At 46.7% G+C, this 16,300-nt stretch overlaps 1 protein-coding gene across 3 annotated transcripts in view; it reads right to left on the bottom strand.

Moving 5' to 3' along the window:
* The window catches only part of SPTBN1 (spectrin beta, non-erythrocytic 1), a 122,479-nt gene that overhangs the window by 51,131 nt on the left and 55,048 nt on the right, over positions 1-16,300 (bottom strand). For all 3 annotated transcript variants that reach the window (XM_048935189.1, XM_048935188.1, XM_048935190.1), the window contains one exon: positions 2,257-2,408. In XM_048935189.1, the coding sequence (XP_048791146.1) occupies positions 2,257-2,408 (152 nt within the window). The remainder of the gene's footprint in view (positions 1-2,256; positions 2,409-16,300) is intronic.

Genomic DNA, 16,300 nt, shown 5'->3' with positions numbered 1-16,300 from the left:
CAGTGTGCCCTGGAGCCAGAAGGGCCACCCGTACCCTGGGGTCACCAGGCCTGTGCTGCACAGCCTCACTGCCAGCACTGCCTGTGCTCTGGGGCCGCAGTTCAAAATGGACATAAAGCCATCAGAGAGCACCCAGAGGAAGGCTACGGAGCATGGGAGAAGGGTGCAGAGGGGAAGTCATATGAGGAGCACTGAAGGTCTTGTGTTTGCTCAGCACAGAGCAGAGGAGCTGAGGGGAGGCCTGGAGAGGGCTGCAGCTCTCACAGGGAGCACAGGGCAGCGCTGAGCTCTGCTCTCTGTGACAGCAACAGGGCCCAAGGGAACGGCATGGAGCTGTGCCAGGGGAGGGCAGGCAGGGGTGAGGGAAAGGCTGTGTCCCAGAGGGCATGGCACAGCAGCTCTGCTCCATGGGCTCCAGCCCCAGAATCCTGGACTCAAATATGTGCATAAAATTCCTGTTCCAGTGCATCAGTAAACACATCATATTAAAATAATGATCTAGAGGAGTTACTGGGATTGTTCATTGCTTCCTTAAAATTTGATATTTCTTGTCTTGATTTGAAGTTTTCTGCATAAGATACTGCCTTCACATTTCTGCTTGGGTGGCACGGCAATGTCAGAACTTAACCAGTGACAGGCACAACAAATTCCAACAGGCTGGAGAACATCAGCAGGTGTATGCTATGTGCCAATCCTACTGGAATTTCTGTGCTGTGTGCAATGGTCTCAAGGTTTAGTGCATTGCGTTATCTGTACTCTTGTTTGCAGAGAAAGGTGTGGTGGAATGCACTGTTCAAACAGAGACTGCTGTCCTCCATCCTGAGATAACAAAGCTACAATAAATAGGAATTCGTGGTAGTGCAGACAGCTGCCAATGCAATATGCTGAGGATGATGTGAACTCAGATCCAGCAGTCTCATTGGGTGACTCCTGCACACTTCCCACCCAGCTTGCATAAGCCTTGTTTGCATTTTTGAAACCTGGAGTAAAAAATGTAAATGAATCATGCAGCACGAGTCACAAGGCTGGTCTGAGCTTCACTGCTGCTAACTGACACTGAAATCTTGGCAGGTAGATACAGAGATCTAAACAGAGGTGCCAGAATGCTGCCAGGACCCTCAAATAATGGGAGCATGTTGTACAAATAAAACCTGATCTTGGTGCTCCCTGCAGTGACATGACAATCCTAACACCTCACCAAAGTTAATTATTTGACGCAGAGAGAAACGCATCTCGAGCAAAATATAGCAGAGCACTGAGATTGTTTACCACAACCCACACAATGCTGGGACAGGATACTGTCCTGCATGCCAGAGATTCCTTCTAACCTCACAGATGCATTTGGAAATCTCCCTTTCTTGCCTCACTATACAGATGCTACATTGTAGGCCATATGTTCAATTCATTACCCAGGGTTTTAGCCCATGGAGCTTTCATTAATAGGACTGCTCCATGACAAGCGATTACACAGCTGCAACCTCACATAGCCTTAGGTCTTAGCTAAAGACCCGTATTTCTTTGAAAAGATTGCTTTAAATTAGATAGTTAAGAGCACAGCCATCATTTTAAGGAACTGAATGAAAAAGTTATACTCTTCAGCCATTTCATCACACAGTTTTCCTGTCATGCAGCAGCTTTTTTCACTAGAGTGCTTTACTTACCACCACAACCTGATATCAAAGGGATTTTCTTTCTTTTCCAAGGAATTTATTTATTAAATACGTTTTAGGTATTTCTCTGACAACAATAACAAAAAAAATTCCAAGCCTTATCTATTGCAATAAACTCAAGTACACCCAGGAGCATTACTGAGTAGTGGGATATGATGGATGATGGCACAGTGAAAGCACTGTAATGATCCCCAGCATGTAGCTGGCCCTCTCCAACCTGCTGTCATTCACTCCCCTGCAGCACACTCTAGGGAGGGGAGAAGGGATAACCTAGGCCTTGGGCTGGCATTTCACAAGGACTCCTCTGTCAGACACAGGAGCAAGCAGCATGCTGCACAAATGGTCAGCCTCTCACCTACCTGCAAGAAGCATTCAAATAAGACTTCCTTCGGTTTTTACCTAAACCAGTAGGAAGATATTTTAATGGTGTCTGGATCCAGCTGTTCCTGAAATAATAAACCTTTTTTACCTCGTTTAATACATAAGACACTTGCAGTGTTGAACCTTCAATATTCAGTTGGGTCAAGCATTCACCAAAACAAATGAAGAAGAAAACCACAATGAATATTAATGAGCAAACACTTACAAGTCTCTCTCCTGAAAGAACTTCCAGGAGTTTGATGAGCATCCTTCCATCGCGAAGGTCGGTGTACAGATCTGTAATTCTGCATGACACACGTGCCAAGTGGGAATTAACCCACTTGGTGAAAGTCTTCTTCTGAACTGCCTCACGTTCATCTGGTAGGAAAACAACACAGTGTTACTCAAAATAAATCACATTTCATGTACCCAGATGAGAATGTGATGCTCAGACACGTCCTGTCTTTTAGGTGAAAGAAGCCGGCTCCGTCTCTTTGCCAAGTCATTGCAGAAAATGTGACTTCTCATCAGAAATCCACCTTTTTCCCTGTTTTATCACGTTCCCTTTCATCACTGGGGATTTTACTGCGTTACTATCTATGGAATAAATCTGGAATATAGATTGCAGACTTGCATGCTGCTCATGTAAGCAGCTTTCTCAAGGTGTGAAGAGGTCAGCCATAGAGCTGCGATGTAAAAGCCACTTCGGACTGATCAAAGTGCCCAGTAGTTAGCTCAAGAGTTACCATCCACCACAGGAAGAACAGGGCAACTTCTGCTCTCAAATACAAGTCAAATCCACAACAGATCCCTTGAAACAGCAAAGGTCTCTTTGGATTAGCACAGGTATAAAAAAGCAGAGAACAAACTTCTCATTTACTCTCCCTTTCCCCCATTACAGTATTTGGTTGCAGATTCAGCATTTGTAACTGTATTTACACAACATCATGATGAACTCTTCCATAACTGCATGTTTGAGGTAGACTTGCATTTATTTTAACCATGGAAAAATGGCCTCTTTCCACATTCTCTTCCCAGAGTCTTTCACAACTGCTCATACATGAAAACACTGCATGTGAGAGCTGTCTTAATGCACAGGTTCACTACAGTACACATTAATTCAGAAACTCCTGAACAGCTATCTGCCAAGCTGAGAACTCTCAGACAGAAAATTTTAGACATCTTTGTGGTTAAATTCTTTTGCCAACGGCTTTGGATGAAGCCTTTCCTTGTTAGCAGAAAGATTTCATTGAGCTGGGAACTACTACAGACCAAATTTATCAAAACACAGGTGCTCAAACTTGGAATCCTAAGTCCATAATTAGACCTACAAATGAAAGCAGTTGGCATTTCCAAGCAGCTGAGCATCTAAACCTCCTGAGGTCTCTTTAATGGTGTTGATGCATTCAGAAACAGGACATACAGACTGATCAATCTTAAACAAAAATGTAACATGTCCAACCTGACAACTCCGAGTGTGCAGCTGCAAACACAGAAAATGCCAACGACAGTGCAGAGGAATGCAAAGTCTATGTCTGACTGCACAGAGTTCCAGTGGATGCCCTCTTTCATAAGACAGCATGTGCCCACCTGCTGCAATGCACTTCTACAGAGTGGGGGGGTATGATCATAGAATGATAAAGGTGGGAAAAGATCATCCAGTCCAACCACCAACCCGCCCCTACCACATCCACTGCCCACGTTCCTTAGTGCTTCATCCCCACGGCTCTGGGACTCCTCCAGGTGACCCCACCGCTCCCTGTACAGCTGTGTCAGTGCAGAATCACTTCTGGAGAAGGAATTGTTCCTAGCAGCCAACCCAAACCTCCCCTGGCACAACGTGAGGCCATCCCCTCTCGTCCTATGGCCGTTCCCTGCCAGCAGAGGCTGACCCTGCCTCACACAGCCTCCTTTTAGGGGGTTGCAGAGCCACGAGGTCTGCCCTGAGCCTCCTCTTCTCCAGACCGAACAGCCCCGGTTCCTCAGCCGCTCCCCATCACACTTGTGCTCCAGACCCCTCACAGCCCCGCTGCCCTTCTCTGGACACGCTGCAGCCCTCGGTGTCTTTCCTGCAGTGAGGGCCCAGCGCTGAGCGCAGCACTGGAGGTGCGGCCTCACCAGTGGCAGTGCGGAGGGCCGCTCACCTGCTGCTGACACACGCCGGGGTGCCGTTGGCCTTCTTGGCCAACTGGGCACAAAGTTAACAGCCCCACAACCTTTACCTCTGTGCAGCTTCCCAGCCACTGCCCCAAGGCTGCAGCACTGCATGAGGCTGTTGAGGCCAAAGCGCAGGGCTTTACCCCAGCTTGTGCCTAACCAGCTTCAGCATCCCACTCATGGGACTGCAGGGAAGCAACAAAAGCCTGATGACCAAGGCATCAGCTGAGGCTGAAGAGGGCAGAAAGCTGGGAAATTAACCCAAGGAAAAAGAACAGTAAGGAAAGAAGTAATATAGTAGAACAGTGGCAAGGAGAAGGGATCTGAGAGCAGATCAGAGCTTCACCTGTGGTTTATACAAACCCCACCCCAAGATTTCACTTCCTCCCTTGCATTTCTGAGTTTACTTTTGCTACTTGGCCATGTAGTAGGAAGTGACCCAAAGCTAATGCACTGAAACTGTTCCACACATAACAGCTCTCACCCAGCTATACATTAGGAAACTAAAATAAAAGCTGCAGCATCTTCTAACCACACTGCAATTCACACCAGTGGTGTAACAGCTCAGCTAGCTCAATCTTGGACCAAAGGAAAAAAAACCAGCACTTCTGACCAGTGGAAATGGTCATCTATCCAGGCAGTGATTTAAATACAGTATCTACTAACCCTAAATACATTCTTTCTGAGCAGTTTATAGCACATTCCTGGGAATATTGTATCCACATAAGTGTTTGTCTACCAAAGCTTTCAGTTGCAATATTTCTTGAAATGAATGAGTCACAGAACTAAAAACCTTGTAATGGTTGGCGCCTTTAAAAGAAAATCCCAATAGAAATTACCATGTCCCTTTACCAGCTCCAGTGGATTAAGCAAGCCCCAGAACAGCTCAGCAAGTTTATTTAATCACTGCACAATCATAACATATTCAGAGTTCCCTGTGGTTACGTTCATCTTGAAGAGAAAAATGGGCAGACAGTGTCCTAACGATAAAGTTGGACACAGAAAATATTAGATAAACAAGAAAGCTATCAGATACCACTATGAAGCTATCCATTAAAAAAAAATCCTTGGTCAAAAGCTATGGCTACCAACAATCCCCCTCACTTTAGATCACAAGAAAAGCAATGGGAAGAACATCCATGTGTTTTTAATAAAAAGATGAAGGATCAAAGCCTAATTTCAAACAGAAAGGACACAACGTAGGAAACACTGACATGCCGTGTCAGGTTGTGAAAACCTTGGTGCCATTCCATTAATTGGCAGCAACATAGGATCTTCTGTTGTTGTCAAAGGAGTCAAAAGAAGGCAACAGAGAAGCCGAGCGAGGGCAGTGCTTGCAGTGGGGGAGGACAGTCCCTCCATGAATGGCGCCAATGTGGCCCAGAGGCCCCATGGCTCTCCACAAAACCTCCCCACCCCAGCATGACTTCGCGGCCCTACGAGGGGACATGGCCACGCAATCTCCAGGCAGCACGGACTCAGCGGTAAAAGCCTGAGAAAGTTCAGGAGTGTGACTCCTTTCCATACGTGCTGCCTGAGCATCCTTAAGCACGCCAACTTCTTGGTGAGGGAGAGGGTGGGAACACTCCCTGTACAGCTGGGGGGCCTCAATGCCTCGGTAGCTCGGCACCACTACGCGTGTTTCCTTTAGTCTAGTTCACATACAGCTGCTGCCTCTCCCCTTTTACCTTCCCGTTTCCTCTGTGTCTCTTTCTGTGGGCCTCCAGTTCCTGTTTACAGCAGAAGTTCACGGGTTCGGTTGGTTTTTCTGGCCCCTCCGCTCCCCACCCTCGCTCTGGTCTCCTCACACCTCATCCCCACCCACCCTCTGCAGAGCAGCCTGCTCCCTGTTCACACTGCAGACAGAAATAACCTCCAAGTCCCCTCAGAGACAACAGCTTCAGCCATTCCAGCACTGTCTCCACACGCTGAGCCTGCTGCTGCCTCTCTTTGTGTGCCTGAGCAGCTCAGTTAGCTGCTGGGTCAGGTGCTGCTCCCCACCGATGCTTCCACGATGCAGGAACAGGCAGCATGTTTCAAAAACCATCTGACTGAGGCTGGTCGTATTTGAACCCCTCCTGGTTATTTCTACATGGTGTTTCTTCCACACAGTATTTCACAACGACTGCAAGTTTTTGCAATGCTTTCGCCAGCCCTTTCAGACCCATCAACTGCATTTTCCTGCTGTGTAATTTCAGGTCATAGCACGTGCAGATGCTGGTGCAGCTCTGACACAGAACACAACTACAGCTATTTCAACACACAGTGCTATACAAAAACCTGCATGCACCCCAGGAGCCAGGTGCACCCATGAGCGACGATACCAGAGATGGGCTCTGAAGCACTATTTGTGCACCTCCTGTGACCGTTTTGACAGATGTCCTTCATTTCTTCCAAACCACATGTTTAGGTTTTGAAGATTAATTAAAACTAGAGGATACGGGTGGGGCTCCAAGCGGCCTACAGCTTGTGAAAACATTTGTTTCCCAAGGGTAAAGAGAAACATACGACATGCAAAACATGCGCAGCAGGAAAACGGAAGGGGCTCTAACAGCAGTATTGATAATAGAGAATCCAACTTATCTTGAAGCAACACTAGGAAGGAAATTTCCTTTATGCGGAAACCCTCCTGACAATACCGCTAGCACATGGCAGCTTGCAAGCTCCAGCTCTGTGACTGAGATAGATCAAGGACCTACTTTGTTTAGAACTTCGGTAAATAAGCTAGAGTTTGTTCCCCAAAATCCACATAAGCCAGCCCAGGCCAGGATGTCAAGCAGCCATCCAAGCCCCTTTTCCACCATTTCTGCCTCTACTAATTCAGTGAGGAAAACACTTGACCCAAATGTAGTCAGCTTTGACTGACCCACCCAAGTCACTGCAGTGAGAGCAGGCCATGGGCTCCATCTCCTCTATATTCCACATGCTGAGTGAACAAAACGGTCTGGGCCAGAATAATGGAGAACTTGTACTAAATGCCTCGCCAAATGCATAGCTCCAACAGCTGGCTGAGAGAAGGACAGGCTGCTCCTGCATGCCAGAAAGCGCTATCAGCCCCAGCCCTTTCTTGACACCACCACCAACCGCTCTCGTGGCAAGGGTTACCTGTGCGGCCGCCTGTTTGCTATAAACAGCCTCCAGACACTTTGCTCCCTTCCATACCAGTCAAACCACATTTTCAACACTCTGACCTTGAATCCGTTTAGAACTGAATGGCAACTATGTTTGGTGCTCACCGCTGCCAGCCCAGCACAGGTAAAACAGCTTTCAGAGTGCAAAAGCTCCTGCCAGCACCTGCACTGAAAACGCCTCTGCACCACATCTGATAAGCAGTGGAGTGCTCTGAAATGAGCTGAATAAATAGAGAAATGAGTGCATAAAAGGGAAGCCGAAAGCAAGAGCGAGTGCCGAGGACAGTCCTGAGTGTTCGCTGCCCTGGCCAAGCTCAGGGTTTGGAGGCACCACAAATCGTCCCCACTGAGCCCCACATGATCTGTGCAGGACCGGTGTGTGCGGGCCCCTGTCACACCTTGAGCAAGGCAGAGTAAGGATCAATTTTAATTCTTAACTGCAAATGCTTGACCTCCTGCAGGTTTAAATCTTTTTTCTTTCCATGCTGGAAGTCATTTTTCTGGCTTATTATTTTTTCACTACAGCAACAAACGCAGCCAGAGTGCACCCTACATGAAGCACTGCTAAACACATACTGACTCAGAGATCAGATGAGAGTTGCTCCAGGCACTCCACTTCTGCTGATATTCAATATCCACAGCTTCCCTGAATTCCTCAGATCGTAACCTCGGCTAACTGTGCAGAGAGAAAAACAGAGCTTTCTTTCACAGGACAATGTTGCCATTACTGTAGGCTTTCAGGGTGCAGGATATTGCTGTGTGTTTTCTCAAAGATGTGAGGATATGGAGTTCAGCAGCCACCAGTCTCACAAATCCCAGCCTGGAGGTTTTTACCCACCAGCAGTGCTGTGGGAACAGAGCAACATTGGCAGCTCCCATCCCTCGCATATCTGTGCAAGACAGAGGAGGGCCAGGGATTCTCAGGCTGCCCTTTCTAGGCACCCCACAGCTCAGCAGGGCGGCAGGGCCTGGCTGCAGGGCTCTGCAGGTTGCTGAGCTGCTGCAGTGCTAAATATGATACTGAGGGGGAAAAAAGCACCTCTGTGTGCCTGTACTGGTGCAGCTAAGGAGAGAAACATCTGCCTGGAGAAACACTCCCAGAATGATGGCCTTTTCACTCTGTCACCTAAGTGCTGCGCCGGTGGATGAGGCCAGAAGCCTACAGAGAACAACACATAAGAACTGCAGTCAGGTATTGGTTAGACATAGAGTCTGCAATAAAATATATTGGAATAGATCTGCAAGAAAGAAAATGATGGAAGGAAAAAGGATCGCCTGGCCAGGAGGAGGGCTACTAATTTCTTAGAGGAATGGGAACGAAATGAGCTTCTCACAACATTTGAATGCCCAATGGCCATTTCCCCTTCAGCAGTAAGGCAACAGAACTGAACAGTGGATGATGGTTCCCTCCAGCTGCAGATCATGGGTTAGGACCAAAGGCAGGATAGGATGAAAATGGAAAAAAGGGAGATGAATGTAGGAAATAGAGGTTGGTAACAACAGAAGCATGCAGAGGCAAGCAACAGCGCAGAGCGAGACCTGCAGGAAATAAGCCTGCGTCCTGTGCAGGCAGCATGGCTGTGCCACACGTGGGGCTGGTGCTCAGAAAGAGCCAGGTGAGCGTTAGAACAGCATCTCCTTTGGTTTTCGTCAGATTAACACAGAGGAATGATGCTGCTGCTGCTGGAAGTAGCCTGTGTTTGCTATGGTTATTTATGGCACAAAGTAGTCTTCGGTGTAACTTCCCAGTTAAAAATGGTGAGACTATGCCAGGTTCTACATGCTCGAACATGACTTAGACAAGAACTTGAATGCGAATGTGAAACATGACAAAGCAAAGAGGTGATTCTGTTTGTACCGTGTTTAGCTGGTGATTTTTGTTGGGAGCAAAATCCTTGCTGCATTCCCAGCCCTTGCACATGGAGATCATTGGTCACAGGGGAGGGCTGTGCACAACACGCCATTCTCTTTCACTAGGAAGCACCAGCCAGCTTCTAAATCCTATTAAATATCTACCCTTCTCTATTAAACATTACAGCCAGCATGTGACTACTTTCACTGCTGAAAATGCTCTGAAAAAGAAAAAAGGGAAAGCTACATAATGCAGCATGTGGAAAAAAAAATTCTGCTGTTTTCTCTTTGATGTCACTAACCCTCCCTGGAACAATGAAGCGATGCACAGAACAATGTCCGGGAGCCAGCCAGGCATTACGGGGCTGGAAGGGCAGCTCCCCCCATTGTCTTTATTTTTACACAGGGTTTATGGCATTTTGGTGTCAGCAGTACAGAAATAACCCTTCCAAAAGCCAGCTTCTGATTCATGTAGAAGAACGATTGTGTCCATCTGCAAAAAGGTGCTGTGAAGGCTCCCAAAGCCAAGTAAGCGAAAGTCATCTGGGTTTAGCAGATTAAACTCAGCTGATTTTTTTAAATTATTTTTAATTCTGACAACCAAATTGATGTATTTAAGTAGATTTGGAGAGAATACGTGCTCAGCTCTCTCTGTGTTGGCATAAATCAGCCAACTGCCCCTTTAGCATTAGATAGACCAGTACCTCATCTTCACGCTGTATTTGGATAAGTACATTAATAATGTTTTTACAGCAAAATAACAAAAATAAAGTGGAATAAAGACATTAACTTTGTGGCCTCAGGAGTGCCAAATATGTAGCTCAGAATGGAGATCCTTTAGAATACAGCATGAAAAATACCTCAGTGTTATTTGTATTGAAAATAAAAGGACACAAACGCCTTATTTGATGTGTTTTGCTGGCATTTTCTCCCTTTGCATAGCAGACAGTTCTCTTCTTCAGGAGTATGGAAAACGCGCTGGCTGCCCCAAGCCGCTGGAATTCCCACAGAACAATGACCAGCCTGAGGTCACAGAACTATTTCAAGCACCTACGGTCTTGTGGGGTCTTTGCAGTTTCCTTTAGAAAACATTAAGAGCATAATGCAGGGAAGTGCCAGGGTTTTTCTGGAAGGGGGCACTGCTGTTATTTTTAACTCATGCCCAGTTCACTGGCTGAATAGCATTAGGAGCAAGGGTGAGGGCAAGGCTTGGCACACACAGAGAAGACAATGGGCACTCAACTAAGTACAGACCGTCTACTTCCTCCTGTCCCTAGCAAGCCCAGCAAGTGTTTTTCCAGTGCACTCTACTTGTTTAGAGGAGGAGGAATGAAGGTAGGATGAAGGAGTGTTGTGTTTTGTTTTTTTTTAAGATTAACCCTCGCTGTGGTTGATGCAACAATTCCCACACAAGAATGAGAGTAACCTGCTGTTTCTGCAGAACAACTATGTGGGCAGGCTGGGATCCTCCTTATCTAGGAATTTGGAAATACGAAATTGTAACTGTTACGCAGAGGTGAGTCAGTAAGGGCAGGGCTCTCAATGTGAAGACGAGGAACTGGATCCTGACGCCCATCCCGTACCGAGCAAAGCCAGGAGCAGCAGGGACAGCAGCTCGCAGGGGGCACGAGGCACGGCAGCTGACCTGCTGCTGCTGCTGCAAGGCTGAGTGTGTGCAGGCAAGGCGAGCTCCGAGGCTTTGGCCAGGATGGTGTTCAGATAGCAGCACGGGGCCCACTGTGACCGTGCCTCATCAGCCATGGGGTATTCACACCCCTGCTGGGCAAGGCCCTAAGCAACACTCAAACTGCCACTGCTTTCAAGAGGTTTGTCGGACCTAATAAAACTCCTCATGTCCTTTCCAAGCCAAGGAATTCTGTGATTCTGTGAATTTTAGCAAGCTTAAACAAACACAAGCCAGAAAACAAACAGCTAGCATTCCCATTCAGTCCCACGGAGGGATTCCAGAGAGCTGCAGGGTCTTTTCCTTCATCTGAGGCACAGGCATAGACATTACATAGAGTGAAATGTCAAAGCTGTGCTGTGTTTTCACCGTGCTCCTTTAAAACCTCACTGCAGTCAGAATAGATGAAAGAAAAGCCAAACCTTTGTTGGTTTCATGTTTAAATCTAATTTCACCTTAATGACAGAAAACCATGAATAGAAAATAAATAAATCTATGATGAATGCATTTAGTCTCTCAAAATATTAAATCTGAGTGCTAAGAGATGTTATCATTATAATTAGTTGCTGTTAAATTATAATTTTCATTATCGCAGAAATATTTTAAATGGAAGAACACGTATTTAAACAACCACCGTGTTGATCGGGGATTAATAACAGTTCCAGTTTAACAGGCTGATTTTATAGCCCTGCTGAACAATGTGCTCAGTTCATCCAGTTGCCATGGTCACAGAACAATTTATTATTGGTAATTGCAGGCTGTAGCGCAGAGGCAGCCGCACTGCGCTGCACTGACGGGCTCTGAAGGAAAGCAGCAGTGGCACAGCTAAGCCAGGCCATGGCTCAGCATGCTTCATGGAGAGCTAAGCTAAAATCCCAGAGGCACCCCCACAAGGAAAGCGGGAGGCCTGACACCCATCAAGACAGGGTAAATTACAGCGACAATTACTGTGCCACTGAAGGAACCAATGGTATTTATAACGTGCAGTTGTTTCTAAGAAGGGAGTTTTTAAAATGAATGAAATCTAATGAGATTTAAAACAAACTGCTAATAAGAAGCATTAGAGGAAAAACCCCTAATCTTCTCTTGCTCTAATCTGCAAACCCATCATGCAGAGCTCCTGCTGAGTCCTGGGGTTGTTGTTTGAGAACAGCAGAACTTGTGCCTTCACCTGTAAAGCTCCAGAAAAAGGAACCTCAGCTTTAACACAAACACACACTCCAGTCAGCCACTCTGTATATTAAAGCTCTTCTTTAACAAATCCACACGTTAATTAAGAAAATAAGAATCTGTCTTTTCGTGCCATACTTGCTTTCTTGTGACTTCTGAGGTACAAAGCTGCACATAAATTTTAATTCCTCACCTCAGAATTTTCCTGCCAGCTTGTTTGATTCTGATCCAAAGGTCCTTTACTGATTTGCTTTGGTGGAACAATGGGGCATGTTTAAGCAAAATCATGTTAGTCTTTGGAGTCGTGCGAGAGCAGGGGGAAGAAAAGACACATAAAGTACAGTATAATTTGCCCATAGAATAACTTTCAAAGCAATAGCAGGAAAATGCAAAAACTCCCTCTGTTTGAAACTCTAGATGATCTCCGAGATCTAAAAAGTGACGCAAATTTGGAGGAATTAGTTGAGTAAAATTTTGCTTTGAACATCTTAAATATGCATCTTCGTTCAGAAACATCACTTGTTTTTCTAGTCTTACAGTGGACTCGTGAGTCGTTCTGGATTGTGCAATGCAGTGACTAGGCAAACTGAAATGCTCTGCACGGGTACAAAGGTGCAGCTTCTGTGTAGGTTATCTCCCAATAATTTCCCTTCACTTCCTTCAATTTTTTAGCACCATTTAACTGCTAAACATTATCAGCTCAGCGCCATCAATGGAAGAAGCACCCAAACACCCCAAATGACCAAATGGCCTTCAACGCACTGCAGTGGGCTCTTCTGTCTGGCCTCTTCCTCCCCAGAAATACACTGTTGTGCGTCCCAAAAATAATCCTATGCACCTTCATAGGCAAACTGCACAGAGATGCAGGTATACACAGGCAGTTGTGAAATAATGCAACTAATATAAAGGCAGGAAACTCACTGAAATCCAGCAGGACACAAGGACTGCAGAACATGAAAATGCATCAACGGCATCTTACGCAGATTGCATGCACCTTATTTGTGCATTCCCAAACCAGCACAGTGTTTTCCAGATCTCCAAATGTACAAGCACGTTTCAACTTCACTCAAATGCACAAGAAAAAGCACCACGAACACATCTGAATCTAAAGTGATTTGCAGCTGGTGCCACAGAATTGTATTTAAACTTGGCAACAGGTGCTAAACTGGAGAGCTGACGTGCATGGCACCAAACCCAAGAAGGTGCTCCGGCATTAGGTAGCTCACGTGTACAGACAAAAACTCTCCCTAGGAAACAACTGCAATGGGCAACACTCATGGAGAGTGGAGAAGAGGTGGAGGACAGCCTGTGACCAGGTGCTGCAGAAGTCACACAGTGACATTTCAGTCGCTCAGGCAAAACAAAGAGAGGAAAAATCCCTTCTTGGCTGCTGCTTTGTGCTGCTACAAGAGGCAGATGCTGGTCCTTGCAGCACAGCCAGCCCAGAACACAGCACAGCTCTGTGCTCCACCCCTCTGGAAGGCACCCATCACATGCCCGTAGGGACTTCATAATATATCCTATCAGGCATCTTTACTTATTTTATTTAGTTTATTTGGAGGGAAAGGAGGTGTGGAGAGAGAAGAGGATTCAACAATACATGAGCAGCAACAGATTTGTGGAACAAAATGTGCCACAGCCTCAAGTTTCTGCTGTGAATCGCTTGCATGAGGACTGCAGCAACAGGCACAACCAACCATGTCTTGCACAAGCATCTGTTAGAAGCTGCTGGGTCACCAAGCGCACACGTGGAAGGGACTCTGGCCAGGACGTCACCTGGGGCACTGCTGGGGAATAGCCTAGAGGTATTGCCAATTTTCTGCAATGGCTTTCTTGTGCTGGGAGCAAAATACCACTCGTCACCAGGTAAGACCATGGGGACAAAGTACAGCTCACATCTGTCAGGTGAGTGAAATTGGTGGGGAATGCAAAGAAGGAAGGGGTGCAACTCACCTCTAAGGAAGCAAATGTGATCCCCACCATTGTGGATAAAATATTTACTGATACCCTTCCCTCAGACTTCGGGCTCAAGACTGGAGCCTCAATCAACCATCCCTCACCGATGTAACTGAAGATATGCTGAGTACTCCAGGCCTGGCCTTCTCTTTCTTTAATCTGCTTGTGATGCTGAGCACTTAAAGGTAGGGTTAGCTTCCCAGCACACAAGAACAGGGCAGAGGTCAGAAGTTCAGGACTAAACCACCGTTTCTAGACACCTCCCTTGTGCATTCAGAGCAGTACAGAACTGTCACTCCATAACGACTATTACTCATGCAGTCAAAGTACAGTCACATCCGCAATTTCAGAGCAGTCACTTTCATTATATTGCCAGGCAAAGTGGAAAGGCTGAGAGGAGGAACACACCCTGAAGAAAGGGCAGTTGCACTACCAGAGTAAGTCAGTTTCCCTGGAGATAACCATGGAAAGATATTAAACGAGATGCAGAATTAATAATTACCCAAAACAAACTGTAGTTATCTGACTGCGGATGAGACAGCCCTATTATCACTCTCCTGTTTTTCCTGGAAACAAATCATATTCAAAAACGTGGAAACACTGCTTGGGCACAACAAACAGCGAGAACTGGACTCTTGGTGTTTTTTGGTGAGGGGAAGAGGAAGTCTGAACCCAACAGACGATGTCAGCTTGGAAGCTGAACCCACTGAGGAGTTATCTAAGAACGAGGGAGCAGCTTCGTTACCCTCAGTGGGGCTCAGAACAGAGAAGCGGGCTCTGCAGATTTCTGGAATGCCTGCCAAGCCCTCGAGATACATTTAGATATCTTTCTTAAAGCAGAGGGCTTTTACTGAGCAAAATCTGGGCAGCCAGCATTCCTTTTGTTCAGACTCTTAATCTCTTCGCAACAGGGCACTGTTTCACTGTTTTGCTGAATCCTCACAGACATGAGGGCACCCCTTGTTTGTGAACAGAGTGCGGAGGTAACGCAGTTAATTGCTGTACCTTGGCACCGCACTGCTCAGCGTCTCTTTTGCTCCTAATTCCCTAGGGATTCTACCTAAAAACTCCATTCTGACAGAACCAAAACAGACATGAGAAAATCCCTAACAAAAAAGCCAGCCACCCAAACCCAAAGCAGCCCTCCGGTATGTTTGCCATCGTCACAATCACCGAGGCAGTGGCACTTTCTGCAAGCAACAACAAACGTGATTTCTGTGCAGTGCCATCTGGGACCATACTACTTCTGTTTGCTTACACAGGAAATACACAAAACTTCCAAATGAGATATCGTATTTGTGGCCTTCCTCCCTGACCTCGATACAGTTTTGCTGTGCAGGACTGACTATTCTACCAGGGCACATATCAAATAGAGGACTGACCCGTGAGCAACTCACCACGTACACATAACTCAGGCCATGCTTCCGAGACTCCCAGTTCCTAATGTTTATGAACAAACCCAGCTTGACTGAACATGGCATTATATCTACATTCCCAGCTATCTCATGAAAAGGCAGCTTGCTAATGTCAGACCTTTCACAAGACCTTTGAGAAGCCATGAACATGGCCTCTAGACTATGCCACAATTTGTCCATGCGCGTCTGTTCAGCTGCACTGCTCTCCCCGAAAACTGAAGGGCCTTTTTCTTTCAGCTTCTTTCTAAGTGAAACAGTGGGGCATTCAGCCCGGTCGGGGAGAGCGGTTAATATTAGTTTGGCTACAGTTGTTCCCCTTCAACAAAGGAGGCTCTCAGCCCGGGATACCCGCGTTCCAGCAGCAAGTGCACAAGGGCTTTGTGTTAATGTGGGCTCTCCCGGCCACCGTGACCTCAGGCTCCACATCAAAGTCACAAGCATGAGTGGTCACCGTCCTGCTTGTGTTTTCCCCTCTGAAAGAAATTCAAGGATTCTGCTCTATGCTTTTTTAAGAGTGACCAGCAATATTGGACTGTCCTTGCATGCCCTCCGTAACCGCACTCAGGGTATTGCGAAGGACCTTAAGGCCAGAACTCCTTTGGGTGCTAATCCAGCTCCATTTAGTATGGGAACAGGTTGCCATGTTGAAAACCACATCAGGAGAAAAGCCCTCCTGCTCTGCTGCAGGGAAGCACAGGACCCTGCATGCCAGGCCATCCCTTTTGCAGCCTGCCCCCCAGTGACATTCCCACACAGGAGGCTGCAACAAGATGATCCTTAAGGTCCCTTCCAACCCAAGCCATTCCAGGACTCTACGACCTTCTGCTCAGCAATAGCCAACACATTTCACGCTGGGAGGGGAGCTGCTTGCTAACACCTAGTAGCTAACTTTCCATCTCTGGAGTC

This window comes from Lagopus muta, chromosome 2, assembly GCF_023343835.1.
Source record: "Lagopus muta isolate bLagMut1 chromosome 2, bLagMut1 primary, whole genome shotgun sequence".
Lineage (NCBI taxonomy): Eukaryota > Metazoa > Chordata > Aves > Galliformes > Phasianidae > Lagopus > Lagopus muta.
The sequence above is the reverse complement of the archived record's forward strand: the minus strand, read 5'-3'. Positions and strand labels throughout refer to the sequence as shown.